Genomic DNA, 23,259 nt, shown 5'->3' with positions numbered 1-23,259 from the left:
TATTGCTTTTAATATTAATCAATTTATTAATTAAGACTATGACGTCTGGGTAAAGATAATTTTTTTCTTGTGCTGAAACGAGGAACTGTAAATCAAGTTTCAAGTTCTTCTACTTGATTACGTCAAAGCTAAAATTCTGTAAAATTCTGTATTGTTTTAAAATATTCCATATTCAGGAATGGAAGTTTAACCCATAACGATTCCAAATTCGTACCAAATACAATATATTTTTTCAATTACTTTCTAGTTTTAATTCCTAACTTAGAAAACAATTTTTTATCTTTACCGTCATAAATGGTTTTAATAGCTGGCAAAAGTTTTGACTTTTGAATTGCTGTGGTGGTACCATTCTCCTTATTTAATTTCATTGATATTTTATCTAATCAAAACACTGGGTGATATAATTTTTTCTATCAAACACGTAGCTATATATATAACCGTATAGATACATTCGCCTTTAGCAAACTATACGTTCGTCTCGTCACTATTTGGACTGCCTTCATGCCCATAATTTAAAATATAGATCCAATTTTAATGGCGAAGAAACTCAAATTATAAAAATTAAAGGTTTTATTATTTTTTCTTTATTTATTAATACACATCATACATATGCATATAGTATCTCTGTACGTATTACAAGCTAATTTAAATATTTATGGACTGTTAATTTGAAGAACGCATCATTAAGCTGAACATTGGTGATGTTGTTGGTTCTGCTAATAACGATGCGTCCTTTAATTACGATAAGTGTAAAGCTAAAATTTACAAGTTAAACTAACTAAACTCGTATGCATTTCGAAATAGCTAGAAGAATCGATGCGCCCAGCGAGGCCAATTTTTAAGTTGTTGAGGCTTTTCTTTCAATTAGTTCTTCCATAGGGTGTCTCACTCTCTCTCTATTTACACAAGTCACAAATTGTTTAACAAAAGAAGTGTGTTTTTAGATTACTTAACCACTACATACAACATGGCGGCCATTTCGAATTGAACAAAACTTTTGATCTTGCGCCGGCCTATTTAAATTGCTTACTCTCTATCAGAATTTAATCTGATTGATTCAGTTTTTTTTACTTATACTTTTTTACTGACACTGAGTTTTCCTTCAATTTCTATTTCCTTCAATATTTACAAGAATCTGTTTTTAAACTAGTTGTTTGGAGGGCATCGTTAGTAAGTTACAGATCTGAAATTATGTAATTTAATATTAGATTTAAAAACCTTGTTAGGATCTTCGGTTTAACTCACTCATAGTCTCCTGTTGAATCTCCACCTTGTATGAGGGATTGTCGTAGGCAGCGTCGCTCTTTCGTGGTGGCGTTATGGACGCCGTTTGGTGAACTCGTCTCCTGGTGATGATCAGCAGAAGGGCCAGGGTTGACATAATCGCCAAGGCAGCGATCACGGAAACGACCACCAGGGGGCCGTAGTAATCGCCCACGGGCTGATCCGTTCCCGCGGTTAGGAGTTTGCCTAAAACGAAACCATTTGAGTTAGTTTGTTTACTATATAATATTCATAAAAAAAGGCTTTAAAGATAAATATTTAAATTAAAATTTGAAATTTAAATATCCTTAGTGATATATTATTTGAGAATTTTAAATACTAAAATTAAAAATTTGAATGAAATTTTAATTTAAGCTAGCTAATTGGAAATCCAACTGATAAAGTTTAAAAGAGACAAGAAAAATGTTGTTCTTTTATCTCACCAAATAATTTAAATCCCTTCAAAACACTCTCGAAAAATTGCAAGACTTGAAAAAGAGTTACTTATATTCCCATTTAGCCAATTTAGAGTAATATCTCTCGACTTACCAGTCTTTCCTGGGGTGGCTGGACCACCTGGCTTCGTGATGAAGTTGACCACGTTGCTCTTCTTGGTGTTCCCGTTGGTCAGGTACATCTCCAGCCAGAGGCGGTACTTGGTACCTGGTTTGAGATCCATGATCAGGGTACCAGTGGTGCTGTCCCGCTTGGCCACCTTGAATACACTAGAGTCCTCCTTACCAGCGTCGCTCTGATAGATGGCCCGGTAAATGTGGACGAACTTGTCCTCCGGATAGGGTACTCCATTCCATGAGATCTCCACACTCTGGGTCTTCACCTTAGTCACGTTAACGGTCACATCAAAGCCATACACATCAACCTTCTGGGCAGTTCGCACCTTGATCATGTGACCGGCACGTAGTTCTGCTCCATGTCCGGCCAAAGGAATGTAGTAGAGACCAATCTCGTAGCCAGTGTCTGGCTGAAGGTTCTGGATGGTATAGCTGGTCAATGTCCTATGAATCAGCGGCGATGAAGAGTAGATCATGCCCGGTCAGTTCCTTGTAGCGCAGCTGGACTCCATCAACGTATTCCATCTGATCGTCACCCAGTTTCTTCCACGTCAACTGCAACCAGCTGGCATTCGTTTCACTGACCGTCAGTTCGGGATCCTCAACATTCTTGAAGATGTCCTGGAAGTCTGGTCTGTAATCCGTGAATGGCGGTGGGGGGGTAATAGTTCTCTCAGGTGGTGTCTTCACTGTGTAAACACTGCTTGTGGGCTGCATGTTGAGATCGCGCAGGATCAGAGTTATCTTCACCTTGTACAGTGAGTTTGGTTCAAGACTGGGCAAATCGAACTCCATCTGAGAAGTGGCAATAAGGTCCTCTGGTGGTGCAAATATCTGCTGTTCCCATGTAGCGGTATCGTTGCTGGGTCCATTGGAGTACCGCAGCTCTACGCGTCCATGAAGCCCCACGTAGACCTGGGGTACGGTGAAGACAATGCGGATGGTTCGGGGATCGATGGCCTCCAGAGTGTGAACTTCGATGTCGGGCTGTGCACTACTGGGTCCTAAGTTTGAAAAAAAGAAAAGATTTAAGTTAAATTTAATGCTTAAATAGAAATTAAATAAGAGATGAGCAATATTAGGGATCACATTCTCCATAGGACATATACTGTAAATTAATGTTGGAGTAACCAAACGCGCTTAAAGTTTACAAAAATTTTGGTGCTGTTAATAATTTTTCATAATTTTAGGATGCTGATTTTATTAGACATTTAATTTATACTTTCATTGAGTTATTTGATTTGAGTCTTTAAGGTTTTGCAACTAGTCCCTAATAAAATAACTTTATAACTTGGTAATCTCTTCCCACGGTGATCATTTTTTACTCATCTCTGACTTAAATTTAAAGTTTAAGTTAGTATTTTTAGCCCGGATATTAATTAACGAGATACGTTTGGAAATCGCTTGAGTTGCGGATTAGCTGCAAGCAAGTTAATGATGAATGATCTTTCGTGCTAAATGGATGTGTAGGTGATTTGTGGTGTAGCTATGTGTGTAGGGGAGTGTCTGTTGTTTGTTTTTTTGTTGTGGTTGGTGTTGTCTCAGTTAGTACAGTAGAACCCTGTTGGAGTGTTTCTGTTGTTGCTGAAGAGCTGAGCAGAGTAGAGGAGATCTAAGGGGTGTGGTGACTAGAATAGTTTGTTCAACCTGACTGCTGTTGCTTGGCCAACTTGTCCTGATTCTGGTGCAGACTGTGCTCACTGGCCTGCGTGGAAAGACCCGAAGTGGTGCTCGAACTGGGCAGGACTGTCTGCTGCAGGTGTTGCTGCGGGGTAGTCTGATGTGGCTGCGCATGATGAGGTGGTACACCCAATCCCGGGATTACCGGATAACTTTCGTAGGCCACAGTTTGTCCGTCAACGATGGCAATGCCATGTCCTGGTGGCGGCGGCGGCACTCCACTGTGCACAATGGGCACATAATGACCCGGATGTTGCTGCTGTACTTGTTGCTGCTGCTGCTGGGGATGTTGCTGCGGTGACAGTGATTGATGCTGCTGATGGGGAGGTGGTGGTGGTCCACCTGGAACGGTTTGCTGTAGGTGCTGGAGTATCTGTTCGATTCTAACTTGTGGCCCCAAGTTGTGATTGTCTTTTTGAGTTTGGCCAGGATGAAGCGGAGGCCCAGGGTGAACAGGGTGGCCATGTTGGCCTGGTTGATCAGCACCCAATATATTGAACAAATCGGACTGACTAGTGGGTACTGGTGGCGGTTTGCCCTGTGGTGTGCCATTTGGATTGATATCGTAGGGTTCATAGGGATTGTAGTCTTCGTAGACTGGCTTGATGGGATTGTAGATGCCATAGGGTCCCAGATGTTGCTGATGTGGATGCCGGTGGCCAAATTGGAAGGGCACAAATCCACCATTCGGAAGTAAGGGACCTTCCTGCTCTTCGGTGCGATCACCATCGAAAATAACATCATTCTGGTGTTGCTGCTGCTCCTGTTGATGATGTTGCTGGTGTTGCTGCTGCTGCTGATGTTGCACCTTCTTGTGGTTCTTTTCGGGTTTCTCGGGCTTCTCAAAGATTCCCAGTCCGCCTATCGACTTGGGTGGCTTGCCATCCAAAGTCGGATAGAAGGCGCCACTTGGTGAGGCCTTCTTATCCTCATCCTTCTTGGTTTGGGGCACTTTGCTAGGTATGTTGGTCGATATATTTGCTGTTGCTGTCGTTGTTGTTGTTTCTGTTATCGGTTGCATGTTGAATGGTTGGTTGGTTGGTTGGTTGTTGTTGTAGTTTGATTATTTACAAAATGCATAGCGTGAATAACAATATTGAAATTGGTTGTGATGAGCGTAGAAAATAAAAAATAAAGTAAAACGAAATTTAATAGCATGTCAGCGCGATAAAAATGGCAGTAGAGAGCTCAGATAAGACAGCCAGCAAAAGCGCAATAAATCAATTAAATAAACTAAACGAACTAATAATAATAATAAATAAAACGAACTGAAAATGATTTTTGCAATGACAAAGCTTAAACAAATGAAGCGATTTGATGAAAATACTTTCTCGGTTAAGGCATGCAAAGACCCCAAAGAAGAAAGGAATACTCTGTCATGCACGATTATTTACCATTTGCTGGGAGTGAAGAATGTGTTGATGGTCCCTCCTCCTCTTCCTCCTGCCCAGCAGCTCCGATTTTTGGTATTTGTGGGGCACAAGACCAGTGCTTGCAGCACTCATCATCGGGAATGGGTAAAAGGCGAGCCAAGGCCGGATGGCAGGGCAAGTCTGCTAGAGGAAGAGCTGGCACTGGCGGACAAGCGGCCCGGCACTCGACTCGTCCATTTTCACAATAGCAATGCTGATCACAGCCTGTATGGAAGAAACCATGATCGAGGGATATGGGAATGGAGGTGAATAAGCCACGATCTTACCTGTCAAGTTGGCGGGCACTGGCGACCAGTTCTCGATCTGGACACCTTGGTAGGTGCACGTGCCATTGTCCACACACCGCATGCTCTCTGGGCAACAATTCGGTGGCGATGGCTTGAAGTCCGCTGGTACAGGTTCCCAACGGATGCAGTGGGGATCTTGGACATCCAAGCCAAAGTTCGAGGGGCATTCCAGCTTGGCACAGTGAATGCCCTGCTCATTGCAAATGCACAACTGATCGCAGCCATCGCGGAACTGCTGTCCAACTTCGTACTCGGAACCCTTGAATGTGCAAGTGGGCTTGGCACCTCCGGCATCGCGGGCCTGCTCCTGGAAGCCATATGGATTGGGCTCTTCGGAATCTTCGGTATTATTATTCTGCAGCGGCGTTGGCTGCTGTTCATGATCATCCAGGGTGACATCACACAGCTCCAGCTGGCAGCAAACATCCTTTGGATCCTTCACATACACACACTTGTCCAGACGCGTGTGATTGCGCTCGGGGCAACGTGGCCTGCAATCCATGACACCTCCCTCGGCACAGTGACAGATCTGTTCACACCCGATCTCCAGACGCTCCCGGAACTTGTAGACACCGCCCATATAATGGCAATCACTGCGCGGCTTTGGCGTGGCTGCAATGTGGTGGGTGGTGGCAATGATGGCGATGGGCGTGAGCAGCGTGGATGGGACATGTTTATGGAGGGCACAAAGAATACGGCACATGTTAGAAAGCTTGGCCAAGGATGATTTGGGTATGTAATACAAGCTACGACTACAGCAAAGCCACAAAAAGCTAATTCTTCTTCTGCTGCTGCCTCTAAGACTCAAACTAACTCACCTTCATCTTCGGTCGTGGGCAGGGTCACAGCAGCTTCTCCTGTTTTCTCAGAGGAAGGTGCCGCACCTTCGGTGGCCACCACTGTGGGCTCCAGCAGTGGCTCATTGCATTCCATCACCCTGCAGCACTCGTCTCCCTCCACGATCTTCTCCCGGCAATTGGGATTGGCCATGCTGCGCTGGCTGCCGCGGGGATAACTCAGACCCTTGCACCTCGGCTCGCACATCCAGTCGCCGCGGTTACAGGTGCACCTTTCGTCGCACTCCCGCTCCATCAACTCGCCGTGCTGTGAATTTTATAGAGACTTTAGTGCTAAAGTTCTTGGATTTATAGATAATAAAAGTCGCATTAAATCAGAAGAGATTTTTTTCGTCTTAAATACTAAGATTTATGCTAGCTTTCAAAACACTAAGTATTTATTATGATTAATATTATCTATCGTAATTAGTTTAAGAATGGTTTTATACGATATTTGTATCGTTATATTATATATATTTTCTCTTTTTTCTCTCATGTACCTCCAATCGTTTTCTTCTGCAAGACATTGGGAAATACCTATATTATTACGAATTGTTTTTCTTTTTGGTTGAATAGACAAAACTCAATCTAGCGTTAATGAAAAGGGAAAAACTCTTAATGCTTTACATTTCCCTTTCTCAATTCTTCTTAAAGAAATAATAGCTACTTTCACTACATCGAAAAAACCTTAAATTACAGCAAAAGTCGTGAATTTGATTACCAAGAACAACCGCAAATTTATATCTGTAATGACCGAAGATCGACCTACTGAGCCACTTTTTGTTTTTTTGTCAAAATACATTTCCTTCTTGTGCGCTGTGTGAAAGCTATTTGCGCAGAAATTACGTCAATTTGCACAGTTAACTAAACAAGTGAGTGGCTTGGGGCTCATCAATCATCCGCCTTGTTGACTGAAGGCAATCAAGCTCTGAGAGTTCCTGCTCGCTGCGTGGTGCTCCAATAACCAGATATGTCATATGAGAGCCAACGGAGCCCACGCAAGTTCGTGGCCAGAGTCTTTTGTTCAACTGGAAAAATAACCTTTGTCTGCTGTTTGTTCTTTTAATTAGCCACCAGCTAAAAGCTTAGCTTAGAGTTTTTCCGAGACGGTTATAAGGTTCTCAGGTGTAAGAATTCACGCCTCTTTGTTATGGCCAGCAATATTTTAATGACCGCCTGTCAGGGGACCATAACTCCCCTCCCCTTCCCTACCATTTTCCTTTAATGGCACCTAATGAGCACGATTCTTGTGAACTTTCGAGCCTTGGCGGCCATAAAAAACAGTGAGCCAAACACCCCAAACCGCCCACTTTGGCACAATAAACTACTGAAAAGAAAAACCAAAAAAAAAAAAACAACTTGGTAAACTGTGCAATTTATTTGATTGTTTTCTTAGCCATTTGGCTACTCACTTGAAAAACATTTGCGGCATGCGGCTTGGCATGTTGCACGTGTCCGCCAATCGATGGCAATTTATAAAAAAAAAGGTTTGTAAGAGGGAGGAGACTGAGGCAGGGGGAGGGCCGATCAGCCACCGACAACAATTCATTAAAAGTGAAAGCAAAAATTATTTCATATCGAAGCGGACCGCAAACTCGATTATGAAAACTACAACATAAACAATTTAAAAGATTAAAAAAAAGCGATATTAATAAAAGATGAGGAGAGGGCAGAAACGAAGCTTGAATGCCCTATAAAGTTTATGATGCAAATATAAAATAAAATATTTTATGAATATAAATCTAATAAACTTTAAACCTTACACATGCTTATTTTATATATCATTTAGATTTGAATTAAAATTTTAAATATATATAAATGAAATTTTGGCAATAAATGTACTCTCCACTATTAGTTAGGGTATGAAAAAGAAAAGCCCAACGTCCGTTTAATTAAAACAAAATCAACACCAAGATTCAGGCATTGCAGCAGAAAATGGGTTGGTCAGTAAGTAGTGCCAGCTGCAGGCGTCGCTACAGCCACATCTATATCTTTATATATGTATATATAAACACCCGATGCAGCTTAAGATATAGAGCTTACATGACTGGGCGCCATTATTCGAGACAGGAGAGTAGGAGAGACTGAGTGCAATGTTTGATGAACACGTCACACTCGGACAGACGCACAAAGGCGTGTAGCAATTTATTGAGATTTAAAGTGAGCGATTGCTGTTAATTAACTAAGAGATAAGCAAATCATTCTAATATATATTTGTCTGATGACTTATCTGAAATGCCGGCAATTGTCATATTGTTATGATGATTACTGGAAATTAGGAATGGCGATTGGCGTCGAGATTGGGTTGGGTTGATTTTTAGCCGCAGAGGCGATGTCAACATCAATCACAGCCCAGCAATTTCTTGGAATTTTCCACCTCGGCTTGCCTTTTTCGTACATTTTTTCTCTATTGATATTAAGGTGCGCAAATATTTGCATAATTGCCGCTTGGGCGAGCAACAGCAGCCGGGAAAAGCTTACCGAAAAATATTTTCGTCGCTTTTTTTGGAGTGCAGCGGCAGCTGCACTGGATGCTGGATGAAGTCTGAATTCGACTCTGACTCTGACTCTTACCGGTTTCATTATGAGCAGCAGCAAACTCGTTGCCATTATGCAATCCAGGTGACGACAAGGCAAATTGGAGTTGCGTGCCAGGAAGTGGGCAGGCCGACAGGGAAATGGAGGCGTTGGCCGCCGCTTTCTCTCCTTGGCAGGGTCTGACATATATTCTATTTTGATTTTATCTTGGCTGTCATAAAGCATGGCATTTTGATTCGAACTCGTTTTTTATTTCGGCCATTAATAAAGTCGCATAGGAAATAAAAACCAGATCTTTAGATCACTATTGACGTCAGTCGGAGCAAATGTCAAAAGTTTACGCTTGAAATTATTCAAAAATCGAAGTCAGAGTAAACTTCCTCATTAATGGATTAGCCATGCTTATGATTAGGCATTTGAATAACACATCTGGAGAATGCAAAATATAAAAATAGAAATACCAGACCAGTTTATTCTTATAAAAAATGCACTTAAAAGTTATAAGAATACATTTTTAAAACTGATCGAATATTTTGGGAGGAAGAATCATAACTGAGCACCATTAAGGGGTATATCTATTTTGTTAATAAATTTTCTAATCAGCGATTCAAGAATTTCCAGGGATATTTATAAATGAATCTTTTCCCATATTTGAACTCACTATAGTTGAGTCTACAGCTCTAAGCATAAGTTCCTCTCACTTTATTTTAGCTTTTAGGAAATACTCTTAATAGTTTTTAGGATTCTCTCACATTCCCATAAAACTTTTTATCAAATTCGTTTAAATTGATTTCTTTGTGCCATTGTATATTTGATTGCATACTAACCTTGTAGCTTTTGTTGTCGGCCAAACACTCGCGCTGCATGGTATCTCCGCTGGCGGTGATTTCCACAATTTTGGGCATTTCCGTTTCCGGCTGGGCAGTGGTTGTGGTGGTGGTAGTGGTGGTGCTGCTCTCGGTCAGATCCCCATCCATGCTGACATCGCTGAGATCCATGATCTGCTCGTGTGTACTGGCATTGTGATGCAGGAACAGCTCCACATCATCGTTGCCACCAGCCGAACGTCCCTCGCCTGCAAAAGCCACGAATGACGATGGCTCAGTGGTGGTGGTCGAGGCTTCGGTGGTGGAACTGCTCTCCAACTCCTTGACTACCACCTTTTCCTCCTCCTCCTTCTTGTCCTCCTCCTGCTCCTGCTGCAGCATGTGTTGTCCTTCAACAATGTTAATCACTGGCCCCGACTCGCTGTCCGGCATTATTGTGGTGGCCGTTTCATTTTCTGGCTCATTCATATGCATGGCGCGTGCTCGCGATGTGGTTGAAGTTGCTGCTGCTGCTGTTGTCGTGGAAGTGGATGTGGATGTGGATGTTGACTCGGTTGCAGTTGATGGCTCAGCGGTTGCCTTGTTCTCTTGGCTGACAACAATACCAGCCACAATTCCCGACTCTGTAGTGGTGGTGGAGGTGCTGGTGGTAGTAGTTGCAGTGGACGATTCCTCGGTGCTGGTCGAGAGCATTTGATAATCTTCGTGTTCGGCCAGGCGATCATGATTCTCGGACAGTATATGCACATGATAGGGATCTTCTTCGCGCTCACTCTGGACTGTGCTCTCTGTCGAACTGTTGTTGGATGTGGCTGGCGTACCTGTTGCTGGTGTACCTGTGGATGTTGTTGTTGCCACAGTGCTTGTTGTTGTTGTTGTTGCTGCCTCCGCCGTCGTTGTCTCAACTCGTTTGTCACTTTCGATTTCGCCGTTCTCCTCGCTGTTGCTGTTGCTGGCCGTTATGAGGGTGGCCGGATGTCGGAAATTGTTGAGATCCTTGACCACATCGTCCTGCTCATTGGAGATCTGATTGAGCTCGTTCTGCTGCTGATCTTGCTCCAGTTGCTGTTGCTCACGCAGCATCTCTGTGGTGGCATCGTCGCCGCCACTGCTCTCGGCATGCTCATCCCTCAGTGGAATGTGCTGAATGTGGCTCTGATCTGGCTCCGTGTTGGAGAACACTGGATGATCGGTCTCCTGGCGTGGCGTTGTCGTGGGCTCAGTAGAGGTGATGGGTTCAATGCTCGTCGATCGCATGCTGGTCTCCTCTGGCTGGCTGCTTGGCACTGACAAAATTGTGGTGAATTCTGGAAAAGGTAAAATTGGATTTTTAGTTTGCTTGTTGCTTGTTTTATTCCTAATTTATGTTCTAAAGAAATTAATTATATAATCAAACTTTTAATCTTGGTATTTTATCATGTTGATTAATTTTAAGTTTAAGCAAAGCCTTGACTTTGACAAAAAGTTTGTCCATAACATAATGAGTCATAACCTTTTCTTAACTATTGTTCCCTACAAATTTCTCTTATTTAACATGTTAGATATCACATTTAGATGTTTTGTTTTCTATAAAATGTTTTGTATAAGTCATCATCTTTTTTTTACACTTTTAACAAAGTGAGGCATGTGTGCGAGATAGCAATAGGATTTAGTTTTGTGTCTTATTTCATAGACAACTATATCGGTGGATAGTTCTTACACTAAGAGAACAAAAAGCTTAGGGAAAAAGAATGGATATTTCTGAATATAGATCCTCTTCTTGAATAATATTTCTACTTTATTAAGGGTAAGAATACACTAATTTTAAAAACTTGACTTCCTTGCATTTGATTTTCTTTTATAAGTAGCACTTTAAAAACCATTAATCGGTTTATGTCCCTCTTCGGTCCTCTAGTAAAACACCTTAACATTGCTAATATGAAGTTAAGGTTAAACTTTATGAGATTTTTATAGCTCCTTCAACACATTTTAAATATTAAGATAACTAAAAGTTTACAACTTTGTCAGAGTTAAGCCATTTATATGGGAAGAGTTTTAAATATAGCAATGAGAACTAGGACAGCGAGGTAAAGAGTTTGAGCTGGACTTATGGGTCAATGAGTTATTATTCTTATATAATTAGATAAGCAAAGAAATTCCTTAAGATCACATTGCAAATTGTCCACCGGAATTGAGTCATCGCTGGGGTAAACAAACTCTACGGCTTTGTCCCACATTTACGGTAACTAGCAAAAAGAATTCTTTTGCAATTCTAGCGGAAACCACGTAAATCGTATTGGAAATATCTCACGCGTCTCATCATCATCATCGCCATCCGCAATTCGCATTGGCAACGCCATTATTGAAACGTAATTTCTGTTTTCGGCTTGGCTTGGCTCTGCTTTTTTTCCCCAGCATCAATTCCTCAAAATCTGCAAGGTATTCATTAAGCTCCGTCTGCCTGCGTCTTCTGCCTGCTGAATCATCATCGTCCACAGGTCGGTCCATTCTCGGAAGACCCGGGCGGACGAGCCCCGGCCAACAAAATATCAGCCAGGCCTCATCTTTTATGATATAATTCTTGTTTCTCTTTGGCTTTCCTGCTTCTTTTTTAAAAGTTTTTTTTTTGTTAGTTGGTGGCTGGCTTGTAAAGCTCTTTTGTGAGCCAACTTGTTGTTCTTTGGGATTCTTCTCTGCTGGCTGGGCTCTCTTATATAATTACATTTGTTTTCGGGCATGGTTTCGGGGCGCAAACTCATGTCATAAATAAATGACGACCTTAGTAAGGGGTCTTTAAGCTGTGTATTATAAAACCGACACAAAACACTTGACTCGCCCATGGCTGGCCAAGAGATGGAAGATTGTTTCTGGCCAAGTGGCAGTGGACTATTCACAGGAACATTCAATTAAGAGTTAATTCATTAATGGGAACTTGAACCTGATCGCTAATTGCTGCACATGAATGGGAAATGGTCTTGAAGAAGCCAAATTGCTGGGAAACCATTTTCCTCAACAGCCGATCTTTCAATTTGAAGTTCTGATTCCGTAGATTAGTCAATCAATATTCATTTAGCTGAGACATAATTGTGTTTGATTGGCCTGCCTTTCAAAGAATTCCAAAAATTTCCATTTGAATGCTGTCTTCTGTCTCATTCCGGTAATAACTTTAAAATGGTTTAGCTGCAATTTTCAACGGACCCTGGCACTCGATCATCCAGTTGGAATGGTAAATAACCCTAGCACATACACACACACATCACTGAATCATGGAATGGTGTTCGGGATGGACGGGGTAAGGGAGTAGACCCCATGGGGACGGCATTTACCCAGTCAAGTCCTCCGCCTAGACAGGCCTATGTGGGTGGAGGGGGACTGTCATGCATGCGTGGTAATAGGCATTTAAGCGGTCCCGGATCCCGGGTGCCTAAACTCTAGACCCTAGACACTAGTCCCTTGTCCCGGTCCCTGGTCCCTGATACCTGGTGCAGACGCAACAGTTGTCGTCGCTCCAATAAGAAAGAAGAGAACTTAAATGAAATTTACTTTGGTACTCGACGCTCGCAGGCAGTCAGTCAGTCAGACAGTCAAAGACAGTCTTGCAGTCAGAGTCGGCATGCAACGAACGCCAATTTAGCGCTAAAAATCTTACTGAAAAGGGTAAACTTCAAAAAGGGAATACCCTTTTAAAGTAAATATTTTTAGGGAATTAAACATAAATGCATATAAAATAAGTTAGTTGAAGATTTAAATAATTTCACCTTTTCTTTATAATCATTTACGAATAAGAACACAGAATGTGTTTATATCTTTATTTATGAATCATGAAGTATGCAATTTAATAAAAGAATAGATTTTATCAAAATAATAACATATTAATCACACAAAGTTCCTAACAATCAAGTTCTCTAACAAGTGATTTATCATCTCTCGATACACAGAAAGTGATTTAAAGCCATATCAATATAAAACCACCTCTTAAAAGTCAGGGTATAACACCTAGCTGAGCTCTGCTTAGTTCGTTAGCCGACAGAGTGAATGGGAGAAAGAGGCCCTAGCCGATTTCTATATAGCGAGAACATCTTTATGTGTGTGTTTTATGTTTTAGCTGTTGCTTTTATTGTTGTGCCAAGACTGGAGCTTAGGGTTACTGACATGAACCTTGAATTTCAGTTCGTTATGCTGCCGCTGCTGCTTCTGCTGGCAGCCTCCAGCTCCATCTCGAGCCCCAGCTAGGGTTGCCATTGCAGCAGTGGAGCTCAGGTCTGTTCTTCTTGGTTCTTCGTCGAGCTGTTTGCTGTCACGGTTAGTCGTTTATAATACGCGAATAGTGTTCTAGGGCCTTTGGGGTCCTCCCACTCCTTTTGTTTTGTCTGTTTTTACTTGGCGCACAATTTGTCTTTTACTGTCATTGATTTTCATTTTTCACTGGCACTCGTTAAGCGAGTCCAGGCTTCTTCTTCTTCTTCTTCTTTAATTTATGTATGAACAGAAGATATATATATATATATATAAATATATATACGACAGTGGTACATGCTGCAAAGATAGGACTTGTTTGGTGGTCTCTCTTTCCGTTATGCAAGTTTTTAGCTTGCGTTTTTATCCCCAACTTCTTCGACTCTTGCATACAAAAGACTCAGGCAACGAACTTGAGTTTCTGTATCTGTATCTGCAGCATTTGTTCCTCGGACTTTTCTGGACTTTCGGTTTAGCATAGTTTATGACTCAACGCTAAGCCGGCCAGCCAGCTTGATTATGATATATATATATATATATGAATGCTAACCACCATCAGCACCGCAAACAATCACCCGAGGACAGGCCACTTATGCAGAAATGCAAAACTGCTGTCCGGTAGTTCAAACTCATTTGCGGTTTTTCTAAGTCGCCGCACGTTCTGCGGCTCTGGCAAACAAACAAATGAACAGACAGCTAACTCCTCATTGGAGTGGGAGATCACTTTTTGGTGGCAGGGGCTGTGGCATTGTGGAACGCGGCAGGGGGCAAAGGGGAGACCATAAGTGATGTGCTTAGAATTGACAAGCTGCCATGAAGCGTTGCATGCCAGCCGGATGTCTTTGTTTAGTTTGAATAGTGACTCTTCTTTGTGGGGGCATGGTTACCATCTAGATCTGGAGTTGATAATGGCTTGAAGTGTGCGTTAAATGCAATGGGAAAAAGGTTTCACGGTCAATTTATTTGGTTCGGAGGGTTATCTTTGGTATATAAGGATAGTTATGTATCAATTCAGCTATTTAAAATATGTAAAATATATATAAAATAAATATTTAAGATGGATATTCTTTACATAAATGTTAAAAAATTATATATAAACTCATTTATAAAGAAAGTTTTGGTTTAAAATGAAAATTGAAAAGTTCTGTTCTTTTTCTATAAGAAAATCCGTTAAGGAAAGATATCAGCCATTAGGTAAACATTAAACTTGACCCAAAAACACAAAGCCTCATTATATTCCTCTTTCTTATTCCCACCAAGATAATCTTTCCAATTTCCGCATATACAATTTCGTCGCATAGTGTACCAGAGGCACTGAACGTGGCCAACCGGAAGCATTGCTTCGGACTGAACCCTGCCTAATGACCATGCCCACGCCTCTGAACCCCACTCTAACCTGTCACCACCGCGTCCCCCTTATATCACTCTATTGGCCGAGTTTTGTAATGCGCAAAAAGTGTCAACAAATTTAAAAGCGGCAATAGCAATCGGAAGGGAAAATAGGGGAAAGGGAAGGGAATGGCTTTGCCTTTTTGGGGTTTGGGCAATGTAACGGTCATGCCTCAGAGTGTGTCATGAATCCAAAATGTATATATATATATATATGTCCCCGTTATATATAAACGTATTATGCAGCTGTTGACTGTTGGCTGTGGTCCGGTTTTAGTTTCGAATTATAAACAAATTCGAATTGATTACGCAATCTGATACGACGTTGGCTGCATTCGCTTCTTTTTTGGGTGTTAATTTTGATTATATTTTTGTTTTAATTAAGCCCAGCATTTCGAGGTTTTCCTATTGTATTTGTTTTAGAAATTTTGCCGATGTTAATGAAACTGCGCGGCCTTTGTCCAGAAAGATGATAATCCACAAAAGACGAGTATGGAAATTTGTGAAACGAAGTGTTAACTTTCAATGGCGCGCATGCTGAATTAAAATTATACATGGATATAGATAGAGTAATAATAAAGATAGAGTAACCGCAAAGTGATAATGATTTATTTCCTGATCTTTGTAGAAACTTGGGGTACCATTATGCTATCAAGTACAAAAGAACAAAGTACTGAGCATTATCATAAGCTCATCTCAATTGCAGTTAACCGAGCTGTTTTCTAACCCGAATAGTTCTTGGCATTTTATCGGCCTTTCTATCTGGCTAATGACATAAAAAGAAGCTTAGACCAGAGAAAGAAATTAAAAAAAAAAGAGGGGGATCTAGCCAAAGAAATGTTTGTCGGGCAGTCAGGTAGGTAAGAGCATCTCCGATAGGGTTAAATTCCTCAACGCCATAAAAACAAAAGTCACAACAATATCATTAACAAGCAAAGCGCTGGAAGACGAGACTCAAACTGTTCGGCAATAAAGCAAAATTATTTCCCAACCCGTATTTGACCTTTTTCAACTGGAAAGTTCATGTGCATCTAACAACAACTCAAATGCAGTTTGACCCGCTAAAAAAGGGGGGAGGAATGCGGCAGAGGAGAATGAGGAGGAGGTGCACTCGATCTTAAAGCTAAAACAAGTTTCTAATACTACCAAGAGCGCGTGTCATTGTCCATTCGGAGTTCGAGCTGAAGGAGCCGAGACAAAGACCTCTGGCAGAAATAAATATAAACAACAATATGACTAAACACAACGCCACTTAACGGCTGTACTTGCAGCTCTAGTTGTATCTGTATCTGATCTCAATGGAATGACACCACACACTTTTGGCCAAGTGAATGCGAGTTGCTTGGCCGGCCATGAAATCGAATTGGAAGTGGAGTTTGGATTGGAATTGAAGCCAGCTGAGTGTATGTACTAGTTGGGTAGATGGCTGGCTGGCTGGCTGACTTGTAACTAGTGACAAAGTGCGTTGCAAATTCGTTGAAGGTCAATCGAATGGCACAAGGCATAAAAAGCAGAGATGAATTAGGGGATATATATGTACATCTTGGAATCTTGGTAATTAGCTTAAAAGAGCTGCTATTAAGTCGCAAATAATGTTGATAGATTAAATTTATTTGAACACATATTCATACTGACTTGATTGGGGGAATTATTGATGTTGTACTTCTTAGCAAATGTTTAAAGGCCATTTCATATTTATTAAACTGTAATATATTACTTTCTAAAATGAATTTAATTGTATTGTATAGAAAATACTATCCTTTTCTCTGATCAAACAGATCTTTTTTGATATACGGGCGAGAAACTTGAATACCTAAAGTTGATCGACTGAATAGGTAATACCTTTGGAAGGTGGCAATAAAAAACCATTAAATCCAAAAATAGAATGCAACACCGAATAAAATGTTCTTACTTCCGTAACTCTCTGTATTGCTAATAATTGGATAACAGCTCCCCTTAGCTAATCTTTTAGCTCAAATAACAGTAGAAATTATTCATAACAGGCAATTAAATGAATTTCCATTCTTTTATTCGAGGCTCCAGCAGCTCTAAGCTCGAACTTCCTGTCCACGTTCTCTCGCTCCCGGCACCGTTCAATGACACAGATAATTGCCCCAGCAGACTCAAGATACTCACTCGGTTGGCCACTAAGTATTCGCAATTAAAATGCATTAATTAGCCGCACACTGCCTTTCTGTGCTACATTTTTCTCACTGTACATAAATACATACATATACCAGCCATATGTGAGAAAAAGATACTCGTACATGAAAATTATCTAATTGAAAAAATGCAAGCCAACCAACGCATGTCTAGACCAGGGAGGGAGTTGCATGATACTACTTGGCTGGTAAGTGGAATTGATGCCATTGCTTAATGCATATTTCAAACGGGTTACAATTGAACTGAATTTTTGCGTGGATTTTGATATGCGCCCCTGACATAAATACGATTGAGTTCAGACCCAGGCCGACTCGGCTTTTCACTTGCCTAACCCGTTTCATTCTGTTCAGCCTTCAATGGGAGGCTGGGGCTGTGTGGTGTTTGGAAAGCAGAGAAAGCCCAAAAATCCGTTTGTGGAAAACCCACTCGAAGTTCAAAGCCCAAAAGTTGATTTTTTCGACACTTAAGTACGAAACATCTATAAAAGCCATATTTACGGCCAAAATGTTAATTGACTCTGTCTGCACTTTCACGTGTCCCTCTCGCCAAAACCCGCTGTGGATGCTGTGACTGTTGAGTGTCAATGTACAAAACCATAATAATAATAATAATAATAATAATAGTAGTAGGAGCAACAAAAAGCCCACCGGCTAACGGCCGACAATTAACAATCGCTCTGTGTTGTTATGTTGTTGTTGTTTCTCACTCCGCTCACACATAACACTCGACGTCTATTTCGAACTAGCCGGTTGAAAAGCCTTTTTAAGCTACTTTTACTTATCGGTTCATTATAGCGGTCGTCTGAAATTCGCCAGCTAATCGAGCATGAACCCCAAAGCGAAAGGTACAGCAGCTCAAGCCAAAAATCACGCATGGAATAGTCGCCACACCCTCGTCCACGGAACTTTTTCACGCACACACTCCGCTGAAATGGTTATCCTTGAAAAGTTCGAGAAAACAAAACTCTTGTCTGCCTGCCTTTTTCTGCAGAAATTCTCATAATAAAAAACAGCCAAAACAACAACAGCAATAAAAAGAAGGGGAAGACAAGAAGAAGATGCTCACATGGGTGCAGCAAACAAAAGACTTAGGCTACAAACTTGATATTGCACCTCTGAACTCAGCATATTCCAATTAGCCAAACTTAATGTTTTCGCATAAATGTTAACTTGTCATTCGAAAAAGCTAAGTACGAATGTTGCTGATTGTTTTCAAAAGCAAAACTCACGACAATCGTGCCAGAAATATGTAAATTTCACTTTGCTATGATTTGTAAAAATAATAAACCATCAACAAGTCCACATAATAACAGGTCACTCAGCACTTTTCATTTTTTATTTGTTGTTATTTTTTGTTTGTTTGCTGTACATTTTCCCTTGAAGAAAGTCGGTTGATCGAGGTCATTACTTCACAGTTTAAATACGGTATTGCTATAAATTTATTTTATAAATTTCGTGATACGTAAAATTTAGCAAAGACCTCGGGCATAGCTATAAATATATTTATTTTATTTTTGGCAAGCCTTTACGAGTGCAGTCCCTGACTTGCAATGCCAACGCATTGAAAATTGCTCAATAGGATTTTTTCTGCATTTTTCGTGTGTTTTTTTTTGTATCTCTGCCCGCGCCATATCAAGGCCATAATTTAGCACTCAAATGGGACCGCAAAATGGAAAATTAACATAAATGATTTATGTACTCGACTTTCAAGTACAACGACCACAGCCAGCCGTGGTGTGCAGTGCAATTTTCCAACTCATTAGTGTTACTTTGTTGAATTTTTCGCCGGCTTGAAAACAATTTGCTGGCCTTTGAAATGTTTCTTTTGGCTTGGGCTTTTCCACAAAGCAAGCTGCCTGTCTAGCTGTAAAGAGGTTGCTTATAGCGGGAGATTCCAATATGTTTATAACTAAGTTTATAGAAAACCTTTACGAAATATAAGTTGACTTTTAATATTTTCTGTAAGTCATTACACATGCCAGTCGCCTAGTGTTATTTCTATATTTGTAAGCCAATTGACAAGTTGTCTCAGTTGCTGTAACTATAACAGAAAACCAGTTAGTCAACTGTCTAAAGTCTTGCCCAATAATTGATTTGTAAATATATGTATTTTCTTTAATTATATAATCTAAGTCCCCAATCCGCCAACTACCCACTCACCGCCTAATAAATGAACAGTTTGCGTCACTTCAGATAACCATTTTCGAATCTAATCAGGTGCGGTGTCTTCTCGGAGTTTGTAGGTGTTTCATTTATCAAATCTGTCAATGACTAATTGCTATTTATCTTCTCTAGGCTAATTTCCTAGGTACGTATTTATATAATTAACCCCCGCGAAAGAAGACATTCCATGTTGGTGTACGACAAATGCCGACACCCAAAATTACCCAAAGCTACGTAGGTTAAGGGCATGAGTCATGACTCTTGGCTGCTTTGCATTTAAATTGAGTAATTTGTGAAGGCTTAGCTTACCATCAGCCCAATGTTTTCTGTAAAATCCCATTAACTTCCCCGTGGCATTTAGAGCAGCCAGCCCCCTGTATAAAAACCCATTCCCATTTACCGCGGCAACAATCTAAACTGTATCGATCTCTTCTGGGCCTGTGTGTGGCCTAGCTGGGCTCTATTTTATCGAGTCATCAATAAATCACGTTGAAAAAGTATCAAAACAATGAAAAACCAATTGAAGTTTTTACGAGCCAGCTTGCAACGAGATGAGTTTGATGTACAACTGACATTAAACCTAAAACAACGTTCGAGATAATTACTAAACTGTTACAGCCAAGAACTCGGCAATTAAAACCGGCAACCTAAATTTCAGAAACTTGATTGGCTTTGACAAAACACCGAACAATGGAGCCTTTCACTTTTGCAATAAAGAAGTTTATTATTGAAAAGGGTACGTGTATGAAAGTTCATCATTCTATCTGAGATGATCTGGAATATGCTGGCATGTTCAGGTTAAATTACTCCAGTTCTTGCTTAAAGTTTTATACTTTCCCAAATCGCGTTTATTTGCTTATTTTATCATATTTCTCATCTTAAATGTTATATTTTAATAGTTTCACACCATAAATACATTTAAAATTAGATCTTGCTAGAAATATAAATCAAAATTTGTTACACCTATTATCTCTTAGGAGTAGAATAGTGTCGGAAATCCTTCTGGCCACAGAATTATTAAAAAACGATTTACTTTTTAAACTTGTTCTAATATTATTACCTTTTCCCTGAGGCAGCTTTTTCCCATAGTTACCCTTAAGCTCCACAATTTTCATATTTTCACTTTGATATGCCGAACAATTAGCTAAGTAATTCAACAGGAAACCGCTCATATCTCCAAATATTCTTCCACCCATTAATAGGCAACAGAAATTTCTCTTGTGCGCTCCATTTAACCGAATCGGAAAATAATTATGGAGAAATGGCTTACAAATCGAAGCGGAATGGCTAAGAAAGGGCGGACCAGAAGTCACGCACCGGCGCGGCGTTAATTGGTGGCTCAGAGAACGAGATTTGATTAGGGACCAGGGCGCGGTTAAGGTGGGATTAAAGTGTCTGGCCAGAGATCGGTATGGGGATGGGAGATGCCTCTTCTAGTCGACGAGCGACGTCGTCGTCGTCGTCGTCGCATCTATAATTTTCATGGCTTTTGGCTTAGGCTTTTGCTTTTTAAGACTCACCAGTTTCGGCTGTATTCGATTTGTTGGCTGCCTCAGTTGTTGTTGTTGTCGTTGTTGTGGAAGTCGTTGAACCATTCGCTGCCTCCTCGGTGGCTGCGATGCTGCTGCTTTGTTCTACGGCAATTGTGGCAGGAGATGTTGGTGTTGTTGCTGGCGTTGTGGTGGCTGCTGCAGCGTCTGGGGCATCTGTTGTAGTGGCATCCAAAGGTGGCATCGTTGTGGCCGTGGCATCCTCGCCTGCAGGCGCAGACGCCGCATGCTCAATTTGAATGCCAAGCAGCAGTAATCCGCAGAGAGTGGCCAGGCACATTCTACTCCACATGATCGTTGCCGAATCGCCAGAGGCTTTTCTTCTTCTACACGTTTGCATTTTGGTTAATTTTTCCCCTTCCTTTTATCTTTAATTTTTTGGTTTTTCCTCTTTGACTTTTTCTCACTCGTTTGCACTTGTTATTGTTAATTTATAGTAATCTTCTATAAATATGGAATTAAATAAATTACATATAGGTTTAAATCTTCGAAAGGTTTGGATAACTCATTACTGTCGTTTGTGTTCACTAGTTATTATTTAATTTTCTCTTTTCGGTTTTGGGATTTTCATTTTGCGGGTTTTTAAAGTTCACACGACATTTGTTGGTAGCCTGTAGTTGCCAGCGGTTTCTGTTATTTGTCATTGGTTCGGTTTGGTAACCCCAAATGCTGTCATTTCCGTTGAAAGTCGGTTGAATAACGATCTCTCAAGTGTCAAGTGTCTATATTTTGTGAGCCGATTTGTTGAGTGATTTGTTAGGTCACTCAGCGAATAGCTGGGAAAGTCGCTAATAATAACTTGGAACTAGGGGAAGTTTATGGCCTTAAAAATTTACTAATGTCAAAGTCAATCAATCAGTTGGGGGGAATTTTTAAGCTTCCAAGTTAGTTATTAGTACTGATGGATGTAAACCCTATATCATAGTTGCAAATTGTTACCCTAAATACTGAAATATTTCTTATGTCACCTTCATAAATCTTCGTGAAAGTCTAAACTCCTTCAATGCCAAAATGGCCATGCAAGTTCGTTGCCCAAGTCTTTTGTTTCAACCGAATTTCTGTGTAAGCTTTTAGAAACCTTTGTAGATTTACGATATGGAAATCCTATTTAGCATATTTAATTTAGATTTACAATTCCCGAAACCTAGCCCAAGAGCAGCACATAAATATCTTTCATTTTTTGGGCCCCACCAGCACAATGTTTACTTCCCACCATTCAGATCTCGAAACTAGGCAAATAAACCAGCAGGCCAAAAAAAAAAAAAAAACAAAGGCAACAAATTGGGCTCTAGGAAAAAGATATAGTGGGTATATGCAAGGCAGTCGATGCTCATGCAATTCGCTATAATGCAACGACAGCAACAAAAACCCAAGACCCAAATTGCGATAGCGAAAATATTTGAACCGGTTCCTATGGCTCAGACGGCAGAAACTGCAACAGCAGACCGCAGAATGTGCTCCAAAGCCTTTTTGGCCAAGTTAGCTTCAAGGCAATTAGACAGCAGGCGGTTCTATTTACTTTGTTTTTTCATCTATTTTGTTTTTTTAGCAAACATTAATATGTTTGTTTTACTTAGCAGCTAGTGATGTCATTGTAAGAGTTGGTGGCTATTTGCACTGACATTTCACATTTCACTCTCACTCCTTTTATGTAGAAATGGCAAATGGCAGAAAGCAAACAACATATAAAGCCAGCCGGAGTTGGAGGGAGAAAACTTGTTTTTGGTATTTCCAATGGAATGTTTTCGCTTGTTGTTCTCTTTTTTTGTTTCTTCTTCTGTTTAGGCTGTATATTTCACTTCCAAAAACCTCGTATTTGTTCAATAAGAAAGCAAAGATTTGCATAAATCACACACACACACACTTAAAACCAAGATTAGCACTAACCCGGCGAGAAAAAGGTAATATCTTCTCTTATCTGGCCACGTTTGTGGACACGGCGGTATATACACATATATTTTAGTATCGGAAAATTTTGCGATCGCACACGGCCAACCGCTCCGTCTCAAGCACGACCACCAACTGATCTCTCCGGCGGCATGGATCATGGCTGGAAGCGTTGCCTACTCACCACGATCTGCAGGTAACTGGTTTCCTCTCCGGCCAACTGTGTTGGCTTTGGCTCTCCAGCTCTTTTAGTCTTTGGCTTTTACTCTCACCGTCAGCTGAGCGCAACAGGTGAGGGCAGAGAGTAGGGAAGAAGAGAGCCAGAGACGTAATACATAATAGCCATTACCCTGGTTGAACGCTCGCTCTCACCCACACTCAGGTGTGTCTAGGCTGTTTCTGTTTCTGGATGTACGGGTGTGGGTGTCTGGTAAGGCCCTCTCTAGAAGTCGATGGA

At 40.9% G+C, this 23,259-nt stretch overlaps 2 protein-coding genes across 2 annotated transcripts; both read right to left on the bottom strand.

Annotated features, from left to right (window-relative positions):
* Positions 1-561: 561 nt before the first annotated feature.
* Positions 562-22,595, bottom strand: LOC108116218 (putative epidermal cell surface receptor). Its single transcript, XM_017228006.2, is given in 11 exon segments — positions 562-1,183; positions 1,246-1,470; positions 1,813-2,314; positions 2,316-2,839; positions 3,483-4,520; positions 4,910-5,152; positions 5,215-5,847; positions 6,054-6,339; positions 9,437-10,743; positions 20,886-21,359; positions 22,538-22,595. Coding segments are annotated over 10 exon segments (5,136 nt in total). The 5' UTR covers positions 21,256-21,359; positions 22,538-22,595; the 3' UTR covers positions 562-1,175.
* On the bottom strand, positions 21,371-22,963 carry LOC108116186. The gene is made up of 2 exons (XM_017227927.1): positions 22,799-22,963; positions 21,371-21,720 (listed from the first exon to the last, which is right to left on the bottom strand). The coding sequence occupies exons 1-2, from the start codon at positions 22,961-22,963 to the stop codon at positions 21,556-21,558; spliced, it is 330 nt and encodes a 109-aa protein (XP_017083416.1). The 3' UTR covers positions 21,371-21,555.
* Positions 22,964-23,259: the final 296 nt, after the last annotated feature.

This window comes from Drosophila eugracilis, unplaced genomic scaffold, assembly GCF_018153835.1.
Source record: "Drosophila eugracilis isolate 14026-0451.02 unplaced genomic scaffold, ASM1815383v1 contig_722, whole genome shotgun sequence".
NCBI lineage: Eukaryota > Metazoa > Arthropoda > Insecta > Diptera > Drosophilidae > Drosophila > Drosophila eugracilis.
The sequence above is the reverse complement of the archived record's forward strand: the minus strand, read 5'-3'. Positions and strand labels throughout refer to the sequence as shown.

Bases quoted from the DNA above. Each gene is read 5' to 3' on its own strand.
- LOC108116186 (XM_017227927.1), bottom strand. From the start codon at position 22,963: ATGATCCATGCCGCCGGAGAGATCAGTTGGTGGTCGTGCTTGAGACGG. The intron at 21,721-22,798 runs GTGCTAATCTTG...AACTTCCCCTAG, and splicing joins ACCTTTTTCTCGCCGGGTTA to TTCCAAGTTATTATTAGCGA.